At 42.1% G+C, this 14,667-nt stretch overlaps 1 protein-coding gene across 3 annotated transcripts in view; it reads right to left on the bottom strand.

Annotated features, from left to right (window-relative positions):
* SLC39A12 (solute carrier family 39 member 12) overlaps positions 1–14,667 on the bottom strand; it is a 67,604-nt gene that overhangs the window by 48,882 nt on the left and 4,055 nt on the right. For all 3 annotated transcript variants that reach the window (XM_060121751.1, XM_060121760.1, XM_060121764.1), the window contains exons 2-3: positions 10,932–11,213; positions 5,069–5,276 (exon numbers count right to left, since the gene is read on the bottom strand). In XM_060121751.1, the coding sequence (XP_059977734.1) occupies positions 5,069–5,276; positions 10,932–11,213 (490 nt within the window). The remainder of the gene's footprint in view (positions 1–5,068; positions 5,277–10,931; positions 11,214–14,667) is intronic.

Genomic DNA, 14,667 nt, shown 5'->3' with positions numbered 1-14,667 from the left:
CACATATATATGGAATCTTAAAAAAAAAAAGGTTCTGAAGAACCTAGGGGCAGGACAGGAATAAAGATGCAGACGTAGAGAATGGACTTGAGGACACGGGGAGGGGGAAGGGTAAGCTAGGACAAAGTGAGAGAGTTGCATGGACATATATACACTACCAAATGTAAAATAGCTAGCTAGTGGGAAGCAGCCGCATAGCACAGGGAGATCAGCTCGGTGCTTTGTGACCACCTAGAGGGGTGGGATAGGGAGGGTGGGAGGGAGACACAAGAGGGAGGGGATACGGGGATTTATGTATACATATAGCTGATTCACTTTGTTATACAGCAGAAACTAACACACCACTGTAAAGCAATTATACTCCAATAAAGATGTTAAAAAATAATATAAATAATAAATGAATTTAAAAAATGAAGGTGAAATAAAATTATTCTCAGATAAACAGTGAATGGAGAATTAATTGGTACCAGAACTGTCTTACAAGAAACACTAGATGAAGTTATTTAAGCTGAAAAGAAATGATCTGAATGGTAAGTCAAGTCCACAGGAAGAAATGAAGAGTACTAGAAATGTAAATATGTGGGTTAATATAAAAGACTATAAATATATTTCTTTACCATTGCTCTCTCAACTCAATGAGGAAACAAACTTTTCTTTCAAAGTCTAAAATATGATAAGGGTACAGACCATTCTCAAAATATTTACCACTATATCGGGGTTATTAAGCAATGTAATTAGATGACAAAGAAAAGACACACACGAATTGAAAAAGAAGAGGCAAAACTGTCTGAAAACTCTAAAAAATTAGGGCAAAATAAAATGAAAGATTTAATCATGGAACAGGTTATAAAATTAATCTAAAAAAAATCACTAACCTTCACGCAGACAAACACCAGTTAGAAGCTGTAATGAAAGAGAGGACCCCAGGTAAGAGAGCCAAAAGAAAAGTTAAATGCCTAGGTATACATGTACCAGGAAATGTCTAAAACCTGTGTGAGGGAAATAATAAAACACTCCACAAAAGCACACATGTAGATATGCCCAAATAGAAACACTATGGGATATAAAAATGCAACATCTTGTAAATATCATTTCTAAGTTATTTTATCATTATTTTGCAATTATAATAAAATTATCACAGGGTTATTTTTTCCCAGAGCTTGACAGTTAGGTGATATTTGTTAGGAAGAGTGAACAAGCCAGGAAGACCCTGAAAAGAAGAGCAATGAAGAAGGCTAGCTCTATCAGAAATTAAAATATACTATAAAGCTACTATAAGTAAAACAGTACAGTACTGGCACATGGGTGGACACGTGGGCCAATAGAACAGAATGGAAAACAGAAATAGACCTGATTGCATTTATCACTTTATTATATAAAAGCATCTCAAACCAGTGGAGGAAATAATTTCCACTGCATTTTAAATAAAAGGTATAAAGAAAACTGCATAGTCGTATAGAGAAAATAAACTGGATCTAATCCTCACAACATGCACCAGAATTAATCCTAAATGGATCAGAAATGCAAGCATACAAGTACTAGAAGAAAACACGAGTAACTTCTTCTATAACCCGGGAATGTGGGAAACTTTCTCAACTCTAACTCAAAATCCAAAAGCAATAAGAGAAGTTTGATTAATTGGTTTATATAAAGATAAAAAATATTTGGAGAAACAATTATCCCAGCTTAGTCAGACAAGGTACAAGAGGAACCGGGAATATTTTACACTGGAGAGCAAGGGAGATATAAAATGTGTTAAGGGTTTTGACAAAAAGACTTACAGCCACCTTGAATAAGATTCCACTTGTCAAAGAGGGAACGATCTGAGTATCAAAAGGATAATAATGACAATAGATTGAGAGATAAGAAATCATAATGATATAAAAAGAAAAGCTCACTGTTCCTTGAGGATGCAAGGAAACTATGTTATTATTTTGTAAAGTGGTAAATTAAAGAATCAAGAGTTTATCCTTACTTTCCTTTAAGAACCTCAATAAAATGAAATTGCGGTGAGGGAAATATTTTCCACTATAGAATTATTACACTGAAACATGAAGAAGAACTGAGAGAATCAGAAGATCACCACTGTGTAAGCCCCAAACAACTGATCAATCTAGGCAATGACCATCAATAGCTTATAACTTCTCAGAAAGAGACAACCAGATGTTATGTGCTGCCGATGGAAGATACCAATGATCAGACTGTAGCCCCAAATAAATAAACAACCTAAAACTAATCAAACCTCTACATATAAAAATCAATATACACGAAACACGTTGCATAGAAACACATGTAAGGGACTTCCCTGGTGGTGCAGTGGTTAAGAATCTGCCTGCCAATGCAGGGGACACGGGTTCGAGCCCTGGTCCGGGAAGATCTCACATGCCATGGAACAACTAAGCCTGTGCGCCACAACTACTGAGCCTGCGCTCTAGAGCCCATGAGCCACAACTACTGAGCCTGTGGCAACAACTACTGAAGCCCGCCCGCCACAACTACTGAACCCGCGTGCCTAAAGTCCATGCTCCTCAACAAGAGAAGCCACCAAAATGAGAAGCCCACGCACGGCAACGAAGAGTAGCTCCCGCTCACTGCAGCTAGAGAAAGCCCGCGCGCAGCAATGAAGACCCAGGGCAGCCAAAAATAAATAAATTAATTAATTAAAAAAAAAAAAGAAACACATGTAAAATGAGTAGGAATGCAATCAGCAAAATCCAGATGGGATAAATGATCCCTTTTTGTTTTTTTCAACAAAAAAATTGCAACAAAATAGAATGGAGGGGAAGGGCATGACACCTATCAAAAGTAAAACGTCAGAGACATACCAACAATTCACATTTTATGGACCTTATTTACATCCTGGTTCAATAAAAACTAAAAATATTTTTTAAAAAGCAGAAAAATGTGAACATGGAGGAAATTTTTATGATATTAAAGGAATCATTCGGTTTTTTTTTAGCAGTGATATTTGTAATAGATGCTTTTAAAAAAATCCTCCTCTTGGGCTTCCCTGGTGGCGCAGTGGTTGGGAGTCCGCCTGCCGATGCAGGGGACACGGGTTCGTGCCCCGGTCCGGGAAGATCCCACATGCCGCAGAGCGGCTGGGCCCGTGAGCCATGGCCGCTGAGCCTGCGCGTCCGGAGCCTGTGCTCCGCAACGGGAGAGGCCACGACAGTGAGAGGCCCGCGTACTGCAAAAATAAAAAAAAAAAATCCTCCTCTTTTAGAGATTCATACAGAAATATGTACAGGTTGATCGCTTCAAAATAATCAAGTGATTGGGAGAGGATGCAGGCAAATATAAGATTATCCAATTGCTGTTAATTGTTAAGGCTGGGGACTGTGTACATGGGGGTACACTATTTTATTGTTTCTACTTTTGTTTATGTTTAACAATCTCTATAATAAAAACATTTAAAAAAATTAAAAATACCATACTTTTTCCCCCTCTACCCCAAAATACAATTGGTATCAGTAGAGCCCTAGCTCAGAGGCAGTTGTTAGAAAAAAATGCCTTGGGGCCTCTGGAATAAGCATCTAATTGCACTGGGATGGGATGGAATTCTGACTTCTCAAATGCAAACGTGGCCGCTTTGTGCCCAAGTGGGTGATACTGAACACCTCTCACAAATAATGATTTTAGTTTTTTTATCCAGGGTCCATGATGGTCAATATCTAGACAACTTGCCTTGATCTTACAGTACAGCTTGCCTCTAACTGTATTCTGTATTCCGGTCTGATCCGGTCTGATGGCTCGTCCTATTTCAGGTGGCACACATTTTTACTTGAAAAGGGAAATCATTCCATTCCTTCGGTTGATATGCAAACTGTCCTGCTAAAACTCAATCACTCAAAATCTGAATTTAGCAATTCCTGTTTGCTACATCAAAATCATTCTCAGCGTAGCATGCTTTTCCCCGGCCTATTTCCTAGTGATGACATCTAGGTAACACGATTGAATTATACTTCAATTTTCATCTTAATAAAACTTTCTTTCTCTCATTTCTTAAAGCAAATACAGACGAATTGCAGAAAAACACACCTGTCATTCGGTGGGTTAGACAAACAAGTCAGAGAAAGTTCTGCGTGGAATTGTATGACTCCTAGCTCTTGATCCCTTTCAGAGTTAGAAGATTTATCTAGATCATGAGGGTGTTGCTGGTACCTTGGAAAATTTGTATTTCTCTTCTATGTTGTGACTTCCCAAGAGGAAGAATGTGACCTTGGTGTGTGTGCAAAGCAGGGCATTCTGATGCAGATGAAAAAATAAGTCATTTCACTCTCAATGTCTTGTCAACTACAAAGAAACGCGTGAAACACACATTCTGATTCCTTTCATGACGTCTTATTTTACCTCAGATCCCTCCAACGCTGGCTGTCACGAATGTAGCCAGGATGTGTATTTCACAGTACGTTTATTTAACATTAAATGACTTACTTTTATGGTTCCAAGCAAACTGCTACCAAGCCTCTTGCACCCTTCAGAATACTATTTTATCCTTCTACGTGATACTCTGTCCCCCCGGGCCCAGCACTTTGTACCAAACGGGAAAGTGTTCAGTTAGTCCTAGTAGCAGATCATAAAAATCTCTCCCTTTGGCTCTCCATCCACAATTTCATCATCCCTGCTCAAACGAGCTGAGTGCTTTTTTTTTTTTTTTTGCGGTACGCAGGCCTCTCACTGTTGTGGCCTCTCCCGTTGCGGAGCACAGGCTCCGGGCGCGCAGGCTCAGCGGCCATGGCTCACGGGCTCAGCCGCTCCGCAGCACGTGGGATCTTCCCGGACCGGGGCACGAACCCGTGTCCCCTGCATCGGCAGGCGGACTCCCAACCACTGCGCCACCAGGGAAGCCCTGAGTGCATATTTTTGCCTTATCACCACATACATATCATAGCATGTCTGCCCTGAAAAGGCCCCCTGGGCTGTCTCACTACATGCTGAGATTAAAAGGGTCTTTAAAACATACCTGGACAAATTCAGTCATCGCAATGATTCCGTTTTTGTTTTTGGCACAGTTTATATTTAGTAGGTGTGACTGGGAAGTGAAATTCATGAAAAGCATCCTTACCTGACAGATGGAGCGTATTTGTACTATTCAAGGAACTGAAAATATATTCTGTAAAATAGTCTGGGGACGGCAAGTTTCTTTGTCCCAGACAAACACCTTGGAGGGACAAAGCGATGATTGTCTCTGCCAACTGAGGAAGTGTATTTTCATCGGCACCATCACTGCTTGAGATACCAGATATTTTCTGCAGCACTTTGGTTTCCATACACTGAAATCAGACACAAAGTAAAAAGAAAATTTTAACTTCTGAAATTATGCTGATTAGAATATCTCTAGGATTTCCCCAAAAGACAAGGAATCATTCTTCTAAAAGAGGAGTGAATTGTTTGTGGGACTGTGCCTACCATCATTCTCTAGTCTCAGATAGAACTCTATCTGGAAAATACTTGTTTCTTTCATCTTCCATGACACTGAATTTTCTAACTCCCATCCCATTGATTCTTATTTATCTAATCTTTCTCATTGTCCTACTGTAGAGCACAGGGAACTATATTCAATATCCTATGATAAAACATAATGGAAAAGAATATGAAAAAAAATACACACATGTATATATGTATAACTGACTCACGTTGCTGTACAGCAGAAATTAACACCACATTGTAAATCAACTACACTTCAATTAAATTTAAAAAATAAATTTCCCCTTAAGGCCCCAAAGAAACCACCGAATATTATAAACAAGAGCATGTACAATAAGGTAGGTTACAGAAGTGTCACTCAGGTGGCAAAGTAGTAAATGGATTGACAGGGTTAGAACTTGAGGGCAAGAAGTCTAGTTAAGAAGTTATTGATTAACCCAAAATATCTCGTGACCTAAGACGGTAGCACTAGACATGGAAAGAAGCAGATGCATTTGAAGAATATTAAGAAGTTAGCCTTGGAAGGACTTGGAAGAAAATGTGGAGGAGTGCAGAGTCAAAAATGACTCAGGGGCTTCCCTGGTGGCGCAGTGGTTGAGGGTCCGCCTGCCGATGCAGGGGACACGGGTTCGTGCTCCGGTCCGGGAAGATCCCACATGCCGTGGAGCGGCTGGGCCCGTGAGCCATGGCCGCTGAGCCTGCGCGTCCGGAGCCTGTGCTCCGCAACGGGAGAGGCCACGACAGTGAGAGGCCCGCGTACCGCAAAAAAAAACAAAAAAAAAGACTCAGGTTTCTGGGTTTGACAACTGTATAATGGTAATACCGCCCACTATCCCACAAATTCTCCGGGCAAATACCCAGTATATATCTGGTGCTTCCCTAGGTACTGGAAATGCAGTGGTGACCCAAACCAAAGGCAGTGTCTGCCTGCCCTGGAGCTTAAAGTTCACTATTGTTAATAAAACAATAATGTAATCAAATGTAAGTTGATCACTTTGGCAATTGCTTTGAAGGAGAGGTACATGGTACAATGATGTAAAAGTAGACAGCTATTTGACCCAGTCAGGCAGACCCAAGAAGGCTTCCTTGGGATTGTGGCGCACGTGTGCACACGCGCGCGCGCGCACACACACACACACACACACACACACACACACTTATCTGAAGGAGTGGGAGAAAGGAACAGCCCAGGCAGGAGACACAGCATATGCAAAGTTTTTGTGGCAGGAAGAAGGATGGCAGATATGCACAGCTGGAAGGAGGGCAGTCACTGGAGTGGGCGGAGTAAGGGGAGCACGGTGAAAGTTGAAGGTCTACTGGCATTTAGTGGGGTTTGCCCCTTATCCTCAAATCAACTGGAAGCCAAAGGGGAATTTTGGGCAAGGTTTGGGAATGGGGGTTATAGGACTGGATGTGTGTTTTGACAAATTCACTCTGGCTACCTGGTGGAGCACAAATAGACTGGAAAGAGAGTCAGTGCTTCCTAGTAGCACAGTAAGAAGCCTATTACTGTAGCCCAGGTACAAGACAGTGATGATGATAATGGAGTAAGTCAACAGGTTAGGGATCTCTTCAGGAGGTAATAGCAGTAGGACTTGGATTAGATATAAAGGGGGAAGAAATCTGGAAAATAAAATTTCTAGTTGGGCATTTGACTGGATGATGATGCTATTTGCTGACCTATGAAGGGATACATGAAGACTGGATCTCGTTGGGTTGATTTATAACCTTGATTTGGGATATTTTAAGTGTGAGGTGCCTTTACCATATCCTTAAAGAAAAGATGTTGTATAGTCTATATGGTCTGGAGTGTAGGGAAGAGGTCTGGGATGGAGGTACACTCTGGTGAGTCATCTTTAAGTATAGATGTGCTACCCCAGAGAAAGCATATAGAATGATGGGAGCTAAGACCACACCTGGAAGAGCACTAATGCTTAAAATCTAGCCTAATCGAAAGAGCCTGCAAAGGTGAAAATGGGGGTCAGAGGGAAAAAAAACAGGAATGTGCAGCAACTACAAGCCAAAGTAGAGACTATTTCAAGAGCTACATAAGCAACATCAAAGAAAGAACAGGTTCAGGAATAGAAATATGACTTTTGATTTTAATATTGAGTTTCAAATGCTGAGGAAATATACACATGGAGATTTTTAAAGATGGGTGTATATATGAGTCGATAGCTCAAAAGAGAAATCTGGGCTGGCTTGCAACAGAATTGAAAGTCATCAGTGTTTAGGAGTGCTTGACGTTGTGAGAGCATCTCACTCAACAAGAAGGATGCCATGATTTAAGGGATGGCAAGTCAAGTGGATCCTACAAAGGAACCTGATACAGAACAGCTGGACAAGTGAGAAGAAACCAGGAGATGGGGCTGATGTGAATGGGAAAAAACATGAAGTATGGGCTGACAGAAATCAAAGAGCAAAAGAGAGCTTCATGGAGGCAAGACTTGACAAAAGTGAGAGAGCAAAGAGAAGGACAGAGATGGTTGAGAGATACAATGTACAGGAGTGTGGGAAGGAGGAAGTATGTTCATCCAATGAGGACTCAAGGGTAGGTTATGACGTCAATGTTGCCTTCTTGTGACATAGGACAAGGTGGGAAAAGTATGGATCAGGTTTATTTATTTATCTATTTATTTATTTTATTGAAGTATAATTGATTTACAATGTTGTATTTAATTTCTGCTGTACAGCAAAGTGACTCAGCTATATATATATATATATATATATTCTATTTCATACTCTTTTCCATTATGGTTTAGGGAGCTATATTCAGTATCCTGGATTTATTTCTTTTTTAAGTTTGTAATTGGTGATCTTGGCAAGAGCCTATTCATAGCTATGGTGGGGAGCAGCGGGGAAGGCGGAGAGGCAGTTACCAAAATTTTAACAAATTTGGAGAAGTAGCCAGAAGATTCATGGATGACAAGAACAAGTTAAAATAACAGTGTGAACCTCATAGAAGTGTGAGTTTTTCATGGAGGGTGTGAAAGAGTAACCTCTCAATGTGCCACTGAGGACAAAGGAGGATTCTAACCATGGTTTCCAATCCCAAAGTCCTCGGGATGTGGTCACGAATACCCGTTCTCCATATAAGAGGCAGGGCTAGTAGAGCACCATGTACATTTACCATGGAAACAGCAAAAGAGTGGCAAGAATGGAGAGAGGTGGTTGCATTAAGAGATTGAGTCAGGAGGATAAAACAGAGGAGGAAGAGAAGGAAAGAATAGAGGGACATTTAGATTTTGGGCCATTAGGGAGGGGCGCTAAATCAGAATATGATGGTGTAAGGTTGTTTCTCTTAGTGAGCTGGTTAAGGCCCGCCTGGAGTTGCTGTTAGTGGCTTGACCTATGGAGGTTGAGTCCCATGAAAGCAAGACCTAGAAATGCTAGTCATGGTGGGCCTGGACCGCCAGCATCTTCTGTGACCTTACACCCCCTAGTCAAAGAGAGCAGCAGCCTGCAGTGAGGTGCCAAGAGGCCTCCTGCAAGTCTAGAATGACTGACTTCCTAGTGGAAGCCTACTCCAAGGGCATGGGCCACAGGACCCTTCCCAGGAACTGGTGACAGTGTATCCTCCAGGAGATAGTTGTTCTGAGGCCTAGCACAGGGTTATGACTCATGAGTAGCTCACTTCTTCTTGACTGAATAGATGAATAAAGTAGGTCTACACATAGTATTGAATTACTTTATTCTGTTCTAGGAATGTTTAATCTCACATACTTTCAGAAGCCCAGGTATTTGCAGTATATGTTGGATAACCATAAATCTACATTAAATATATAGACTCCATCTGCCTGTAAGTGCTGGCTTTGCATTTGCATTTAACCTGTATCAAGACAGTAACACATAGGATGACTAAAATCCTAGTGGCTCATTTGAACCAATCTTACATTACGTAGACGTTGAACTGAGGAAATTCTAGGTAGGCACACCTCCCTATTAAAGCAAAAAACTGAATTCTATACAGGAACCCCATTTTATCCCTTGGAAATAGAAAGAAAAAATATAACCATGTTTGAGAGCCACAAGATTAGAGTTACTGAAGTGATAGCCCCAAAGTCCTTAGTAAACAGTCTTTCCATTCGTTCTGCCAATTACAAGAGAAATTTACAGCACACTGGAGGATATTTTTGCTGGCATTAAGTTGTAGCATGATTGCACAGATACCTTTGAACTCCTAGAAACCAGAATTGAGGTCAAGAATCAAATTTATCACTATATGTTGTTATAGAATGAATGTTTGTGTCACCCCCCAAAATTTGCATGTTGAAATCCTAATTATCAGTGAGATGGTATTAGGAGGTGGGGCTTTTAGGAGGTGATTAGGTCATGAGGGTGGAGCCCTCATGAATGGAATTAGTGCCCTTGTATAAGAGATCCCAAGAGCTCCCTTGCTCCTTCCACCAGGTGAGGACACAACAAAAAGATGACCATCTGTTAACCAAAAAGTAGCCTCTCACCAGACACCACATCTGCCCAGCACCTTGATCTTGGACTTCCCAGCCTCCAGAACTATGAGAATAAATTTCTGTTGTTTACAAACCACCCAGTTTATGGCATTTATGTTATATCAGCCCAAACGGACTAAGACACATGTCAATGAATAATTCAAGAGAAAAAAAAAAACACATTCTGCCACAGTCTTCAAAATGTGCTGGTGGCTCCTCAATTCATTCTTTAAGAAAATATGGCCTAAAAAACCCCATGTTCAGAGAACGTTTTCAGCTTAAACTTCCCATCACAAAGCAGAAAGCAAAAAGGTAATTGAAAGGCCAGCTTTTGCTGGAATAGTAATGAAGGCAACAAGACACCCATTTCCTAAGAGTGGGAACTGTGAGAAAAGAAAAGCACTTGGGACCCCTGACCACATGCAGCACCAATTACAAGCCACAAAAGAGATAATGTCTGTGCTGTCATGAATAATGCTTTTTGCAAGCTGCATCCTCAGGGAACTAACTAATGACTAATTCATCTCTCGCCAACTCTTAATGCCTAATCCTTCCCTTGCCAGAAGGCAAGGCAAATAGACACACTGCTCTCACCGCTACAGTTCAGTCCTTGGAGACTGATCAAAAGCCATGAGTCACACTCACTTTAGTGCTCAGGGGGACTCAGAACAGAGCTGCCCCGTCACCTGGTCTGCCTGCCCACCCACCCAGCTTCCGCCTAAAACTCATCTGACAACTGATTAATCATTACATCCACACCCCCTTCTTTTTTTTAAAAAAACAAAACAGCTTTGTTGAGGTTTATTCTGGATTATTTTAAACAAAATAAAAAATAAACATTTTTGTACATTCACATGATTAGTTGTTACATTTCCCCCTTCAGACTCAGAATTTTAAATTACATCACTTAACATCCCATCACTAAAAACCACAATTACTTACCTCTCAGAAGTTTTTGAGTATCCTAGGAATGAATCAGTGACAAAAAAAAATCATGCTCTGAGACTGTATCTTAGCAGCAGAGCTAGTTAGCAATTCTGACTTTCTTACCTGGCTTCTGGAAGTGTCAAAGTACTGCCTGGTGAAAGCCAGGATATCTTCCGTCTCATTCTGTGAAAGGAAATAGGAGTCTTCATCCTGCCTGAGGCTCAGAAGGCTGTGTAGGTAAAATGTATACTCCTTATTGCTCATGTTGAGCTTGGAAGAGCAGATCTCTTCCTGATGGATGATGTAATAGAGGAGGAGAAGAGAAACTCTCTGGACCACTTCCTCTCTGAGCTGATCCTCGAAATCTCCTCCAGCTATTAGTAACAGGGCATCTGGTTCGAAGCACTGTGCAAAAAAACCCCACAAAATAATAATAAAAAATAAAAAACAGAAACAAAGCTTGACAAATAGTCCCAGAACATTAACAACCACAGAGTCTCTGTTGCTTATTATTTTATGAATAGGAGGGAAAAGTAGGCAGCCTCCATAGCCCATTCAAGTAAGACAATCATGGTTGGACTTTTATATAAAAAGGATGTCCTCCCAGAAGCCCTTATTCCCTAAATGCAACCCTTCTATCTCCAACTATATTAACGCAAGCTGTCACTTCTCTGCCTTGATTAACACCAGCTGACTCTGGCTTTTAAAGTGATGCCTCATTGCGTTTAGAATGAAATCCAAGCTCCTTATAATTTTCTCCTCAGTCTGGCTTCTGCCCATCCTACCTCTCTTACCTTATCTTAGCCTCCCTCCACCTCTCTCACTCAACTTCTGCCCCTGTGATTTTCTGTCAGTTCCACCAGGCTCTTTCCCACCTGATTTCTCAGGTCTCAGTTTCAAGTGCCACTTCCTCTGGGATGCCTTCCCAGATACCATTTCCAAAGTCCCCATCCCTGCCCCGTGTTCTCCGGCACAGCACCATTCAACAAAAATATCACACAGGCTACAAACGTGAGGCACGTTTTAAATTTTCTAGTAGCCACATTTTAAACCGTAAAAAGAAACAGATGAAATTAATGTGAATAATATATTTTCTGGAAATACATGTGCAAGATATGATCATTTCAACGCATAATCAAAACTCTAAAAAAGTATTAATGAGCTATTTGATGTTCTTTTTGTCACACTAAGTCTTTGAAATCTGCTGTGTGTTTTACACGTATCAGCATATCGCAACTGGGATGACCCACATATTAAGTGCCTAACAGCCACAGGCAGCTCTAGCATTACCGTTTTTCCTTTTTTTCATAGAACTAGGATTCTAAGGTTACTATGTCTCCTGTTTCTTTTCTATTTCCTCTTGAAGACAACTGGCTCATTAAGGCTGGATTTTGTCTGTTTTGTGCACAGGTCTGTCCTCAGCCTCTAGCACCATGCCTGGCGCTTAAGAAGAGTCAAAGTGGAATGAACGAGTACCATCTGCTTCTCTCTTAGCCTACCTAAGAGAACTGATGTCAGTCCTTTCTGAGACGCAATCAGTTACCACATCCTGCTATTAACAGAAATGCTGGTGGTTCGAGAATTACTAAAAATGCTTCCATGATGCTTTGTTTCACAACCCACAGGCAGACAGCTGGCTTATCTCATCTGGGAAGTTTACATGGCAGAGGAAGGTGTTTGGGATAATGGGTTGGGACAGTGAGAAAAAGATAGACACAGGGGTTGTGGAAGAGAAGCTCTCCCAGCAAGATAAGAGCTGTGTTTCTTCGAAGACAGTTGGGTAGCTTCCCAGCGTCTGAGAAGCAGCTCATGACACGGCACCAGCCTCAGAGTGAAGGCATCACGAGATGCCTATCTGAAGGACATCCCTGGTGGTCCTGTGGTTAAGAGTCTGCTCTTCCAATGCAGGGGACGCAGATTTGATCCCTGCTTGGGGAACTAGGTTCCCACATGCTGCGTGGTCTGGCCGGTAAATAAATACATACATACATACATACATACATAAAATATGCCTATCTTGAGCCCCAGGGGAGTTGTCCCACTGTGGGATAATCTACTATGAAATCTGTTCATCTGTTCTCTGAGGTGGAAGTTTCAGGGATCCTAATTCCATGTCTGCTGTGTGTCCCACTGGGTAACATCTGGAAAATACCATCTGAGCCAGAAAGAAACATGTCATCCATCCGTGAAGCAAAGCATTAATCACGTTCTTCACAAGCCACACAGATTCCAATTTCTCCCCAACTCAACTGTGAGAGGCCAAAAGCTCAGCAGAGGCAGGCTTCCCAACGAGATCAACTCTGAGTGTCAGTATTAAACTCAGCCACCAGACCCGCAGCAGCCCTTTCCTGTTCCCTCCTCAGCCCTAGAGAAAAGTCCATAGGTTGGTAGCTGTTAGACGGGACTGACACCAGGACCCAGGGAAGTGAATCAGCTGAATCGAGCTTCGTGCCAAATAACCTCCTGAGACTAAAGTATCGGGAAAACCATCGGTCATACCAGCTACCATTTATCGGAAGCCAAGTGTCCAAGACAGTGCTAAGTATCTTCCATATCAAGGCATCCCTCAGAGTATGAATCTCATTGGTTCTGGAAAAGGTGTCGGATGATCAATTTTTCAAAGGGGGGAAACTCATTGCATTATTTTAAATGGAAAAAAAAAAGCCTACATCATAATCCACCACGTATTTCTGCACAATCAAAAGCATTCAGAATTCCAATTACCCAATTACTTAATTCATAAAGAATTAATTAATAGGTACATATATATGCAGTATGCAAAGACCCTGCACAGAATTAAGTATGAAGTATGTTTTCCTTCTATGAGGAAAATATACCCTTAGTGTATGTGTTAGCCAAGTTTAAGAGCGGGTGAGTAACGCACCTAAAGCCACACCGTTAATAGTGGTTGCCCAGTCTTAATTCCTGCTCTGCCAGTGATAGACTTTGTACTTGCTGTGCAGCCCCTCACCAGGTAACTTTCTCTCCCTCCTGTTTGGTAGGAAGAGATCTGGTCCATTAGGAGGCCAGGGGATTGGCAAGGTTATCATGTCCATCAGTGAGAACACGGTGCAGCCAGCGGGCTGGACAACTTCACCTTTAGAGGCTTCCAAGTGCTATGCAGCTCGTCTGATGGCGCCGGGAGGTGGGAATAAGAGCGCCAAGCACAGGTAGGACCTCCGTGAGCCACCAGACCACGTGCATGCGGCCCAGGTGTGGTCGTGCGCTGGTTGCACAGTGTCTGTGGCCACCCTGTATCCCATCCAAGCAGCCCGAGACCCTTGGCCACTCGTGGCTCCTTCTCCAGGCTTTTGCTCTGTGCCTTTCTAGGGGTGAGGCAGGAGGTAGCAGAAAAGAGGGTAAGATAGAGTCCCTTCTCCTATCAGTCTAGATAGAGTCCCCTCTCCTATCAGTCTAGATAGAGTCCCCTCTCCTATCAGGGCAGGTACAGTCCCCTCTCCTATCAGGGCAGGTACAGTCCCCTCTCCTATCAGAGTAGATAGAGTCCCCTCTCCTATCAGGCTAGATAGAGTCCCCTCTCCTATCAGAGTAGATAGAGTCCCCTCTCCTATCAGGGCAGGTACAGTCCCCTCTCCTATCAGAGTAGATAGAGTCCCCTCTCCTATCAGGGCAGGTACAGTCCCCTCTCCTATCAGAGTAGATAGAGTCCCCTGTCCTATCAGGGCAGGTAGAGCCCCCTCTCCTATCAGAGTAGATAGAATACCCTGAACACAATCAGGCAGATGTTCACTCCAGAATTTTTTTGTAAAAGGCTTACATGTTGGAAGGTAAATCAGTTTCTGACTTGGAAAAGTTTAAATAAGCTGTGGAAGCAGCTCATTTTATCTTGCTAGAGACT

Source organism: Lagenorhynchus albirostris, chromosome 1 (assembly GCF_949774975.1).
Source record: "Lagenorhynchus albirostris chromosome 1, mLagAlb1.1, whole genome shotgun sequence".
Lineage (NCBI taxonomy): Eukaryota > Metazoa > Chordata > Mammalia > Artiodactyla > Delphinidae > Lagenorhynchus > Lagenorhynchus albirostris.
The sequence above is the reverse complement of the archived record's forward strand: the minus strand, read 5'-3'. Positions and strand labels throughout refer to the sequence as shown.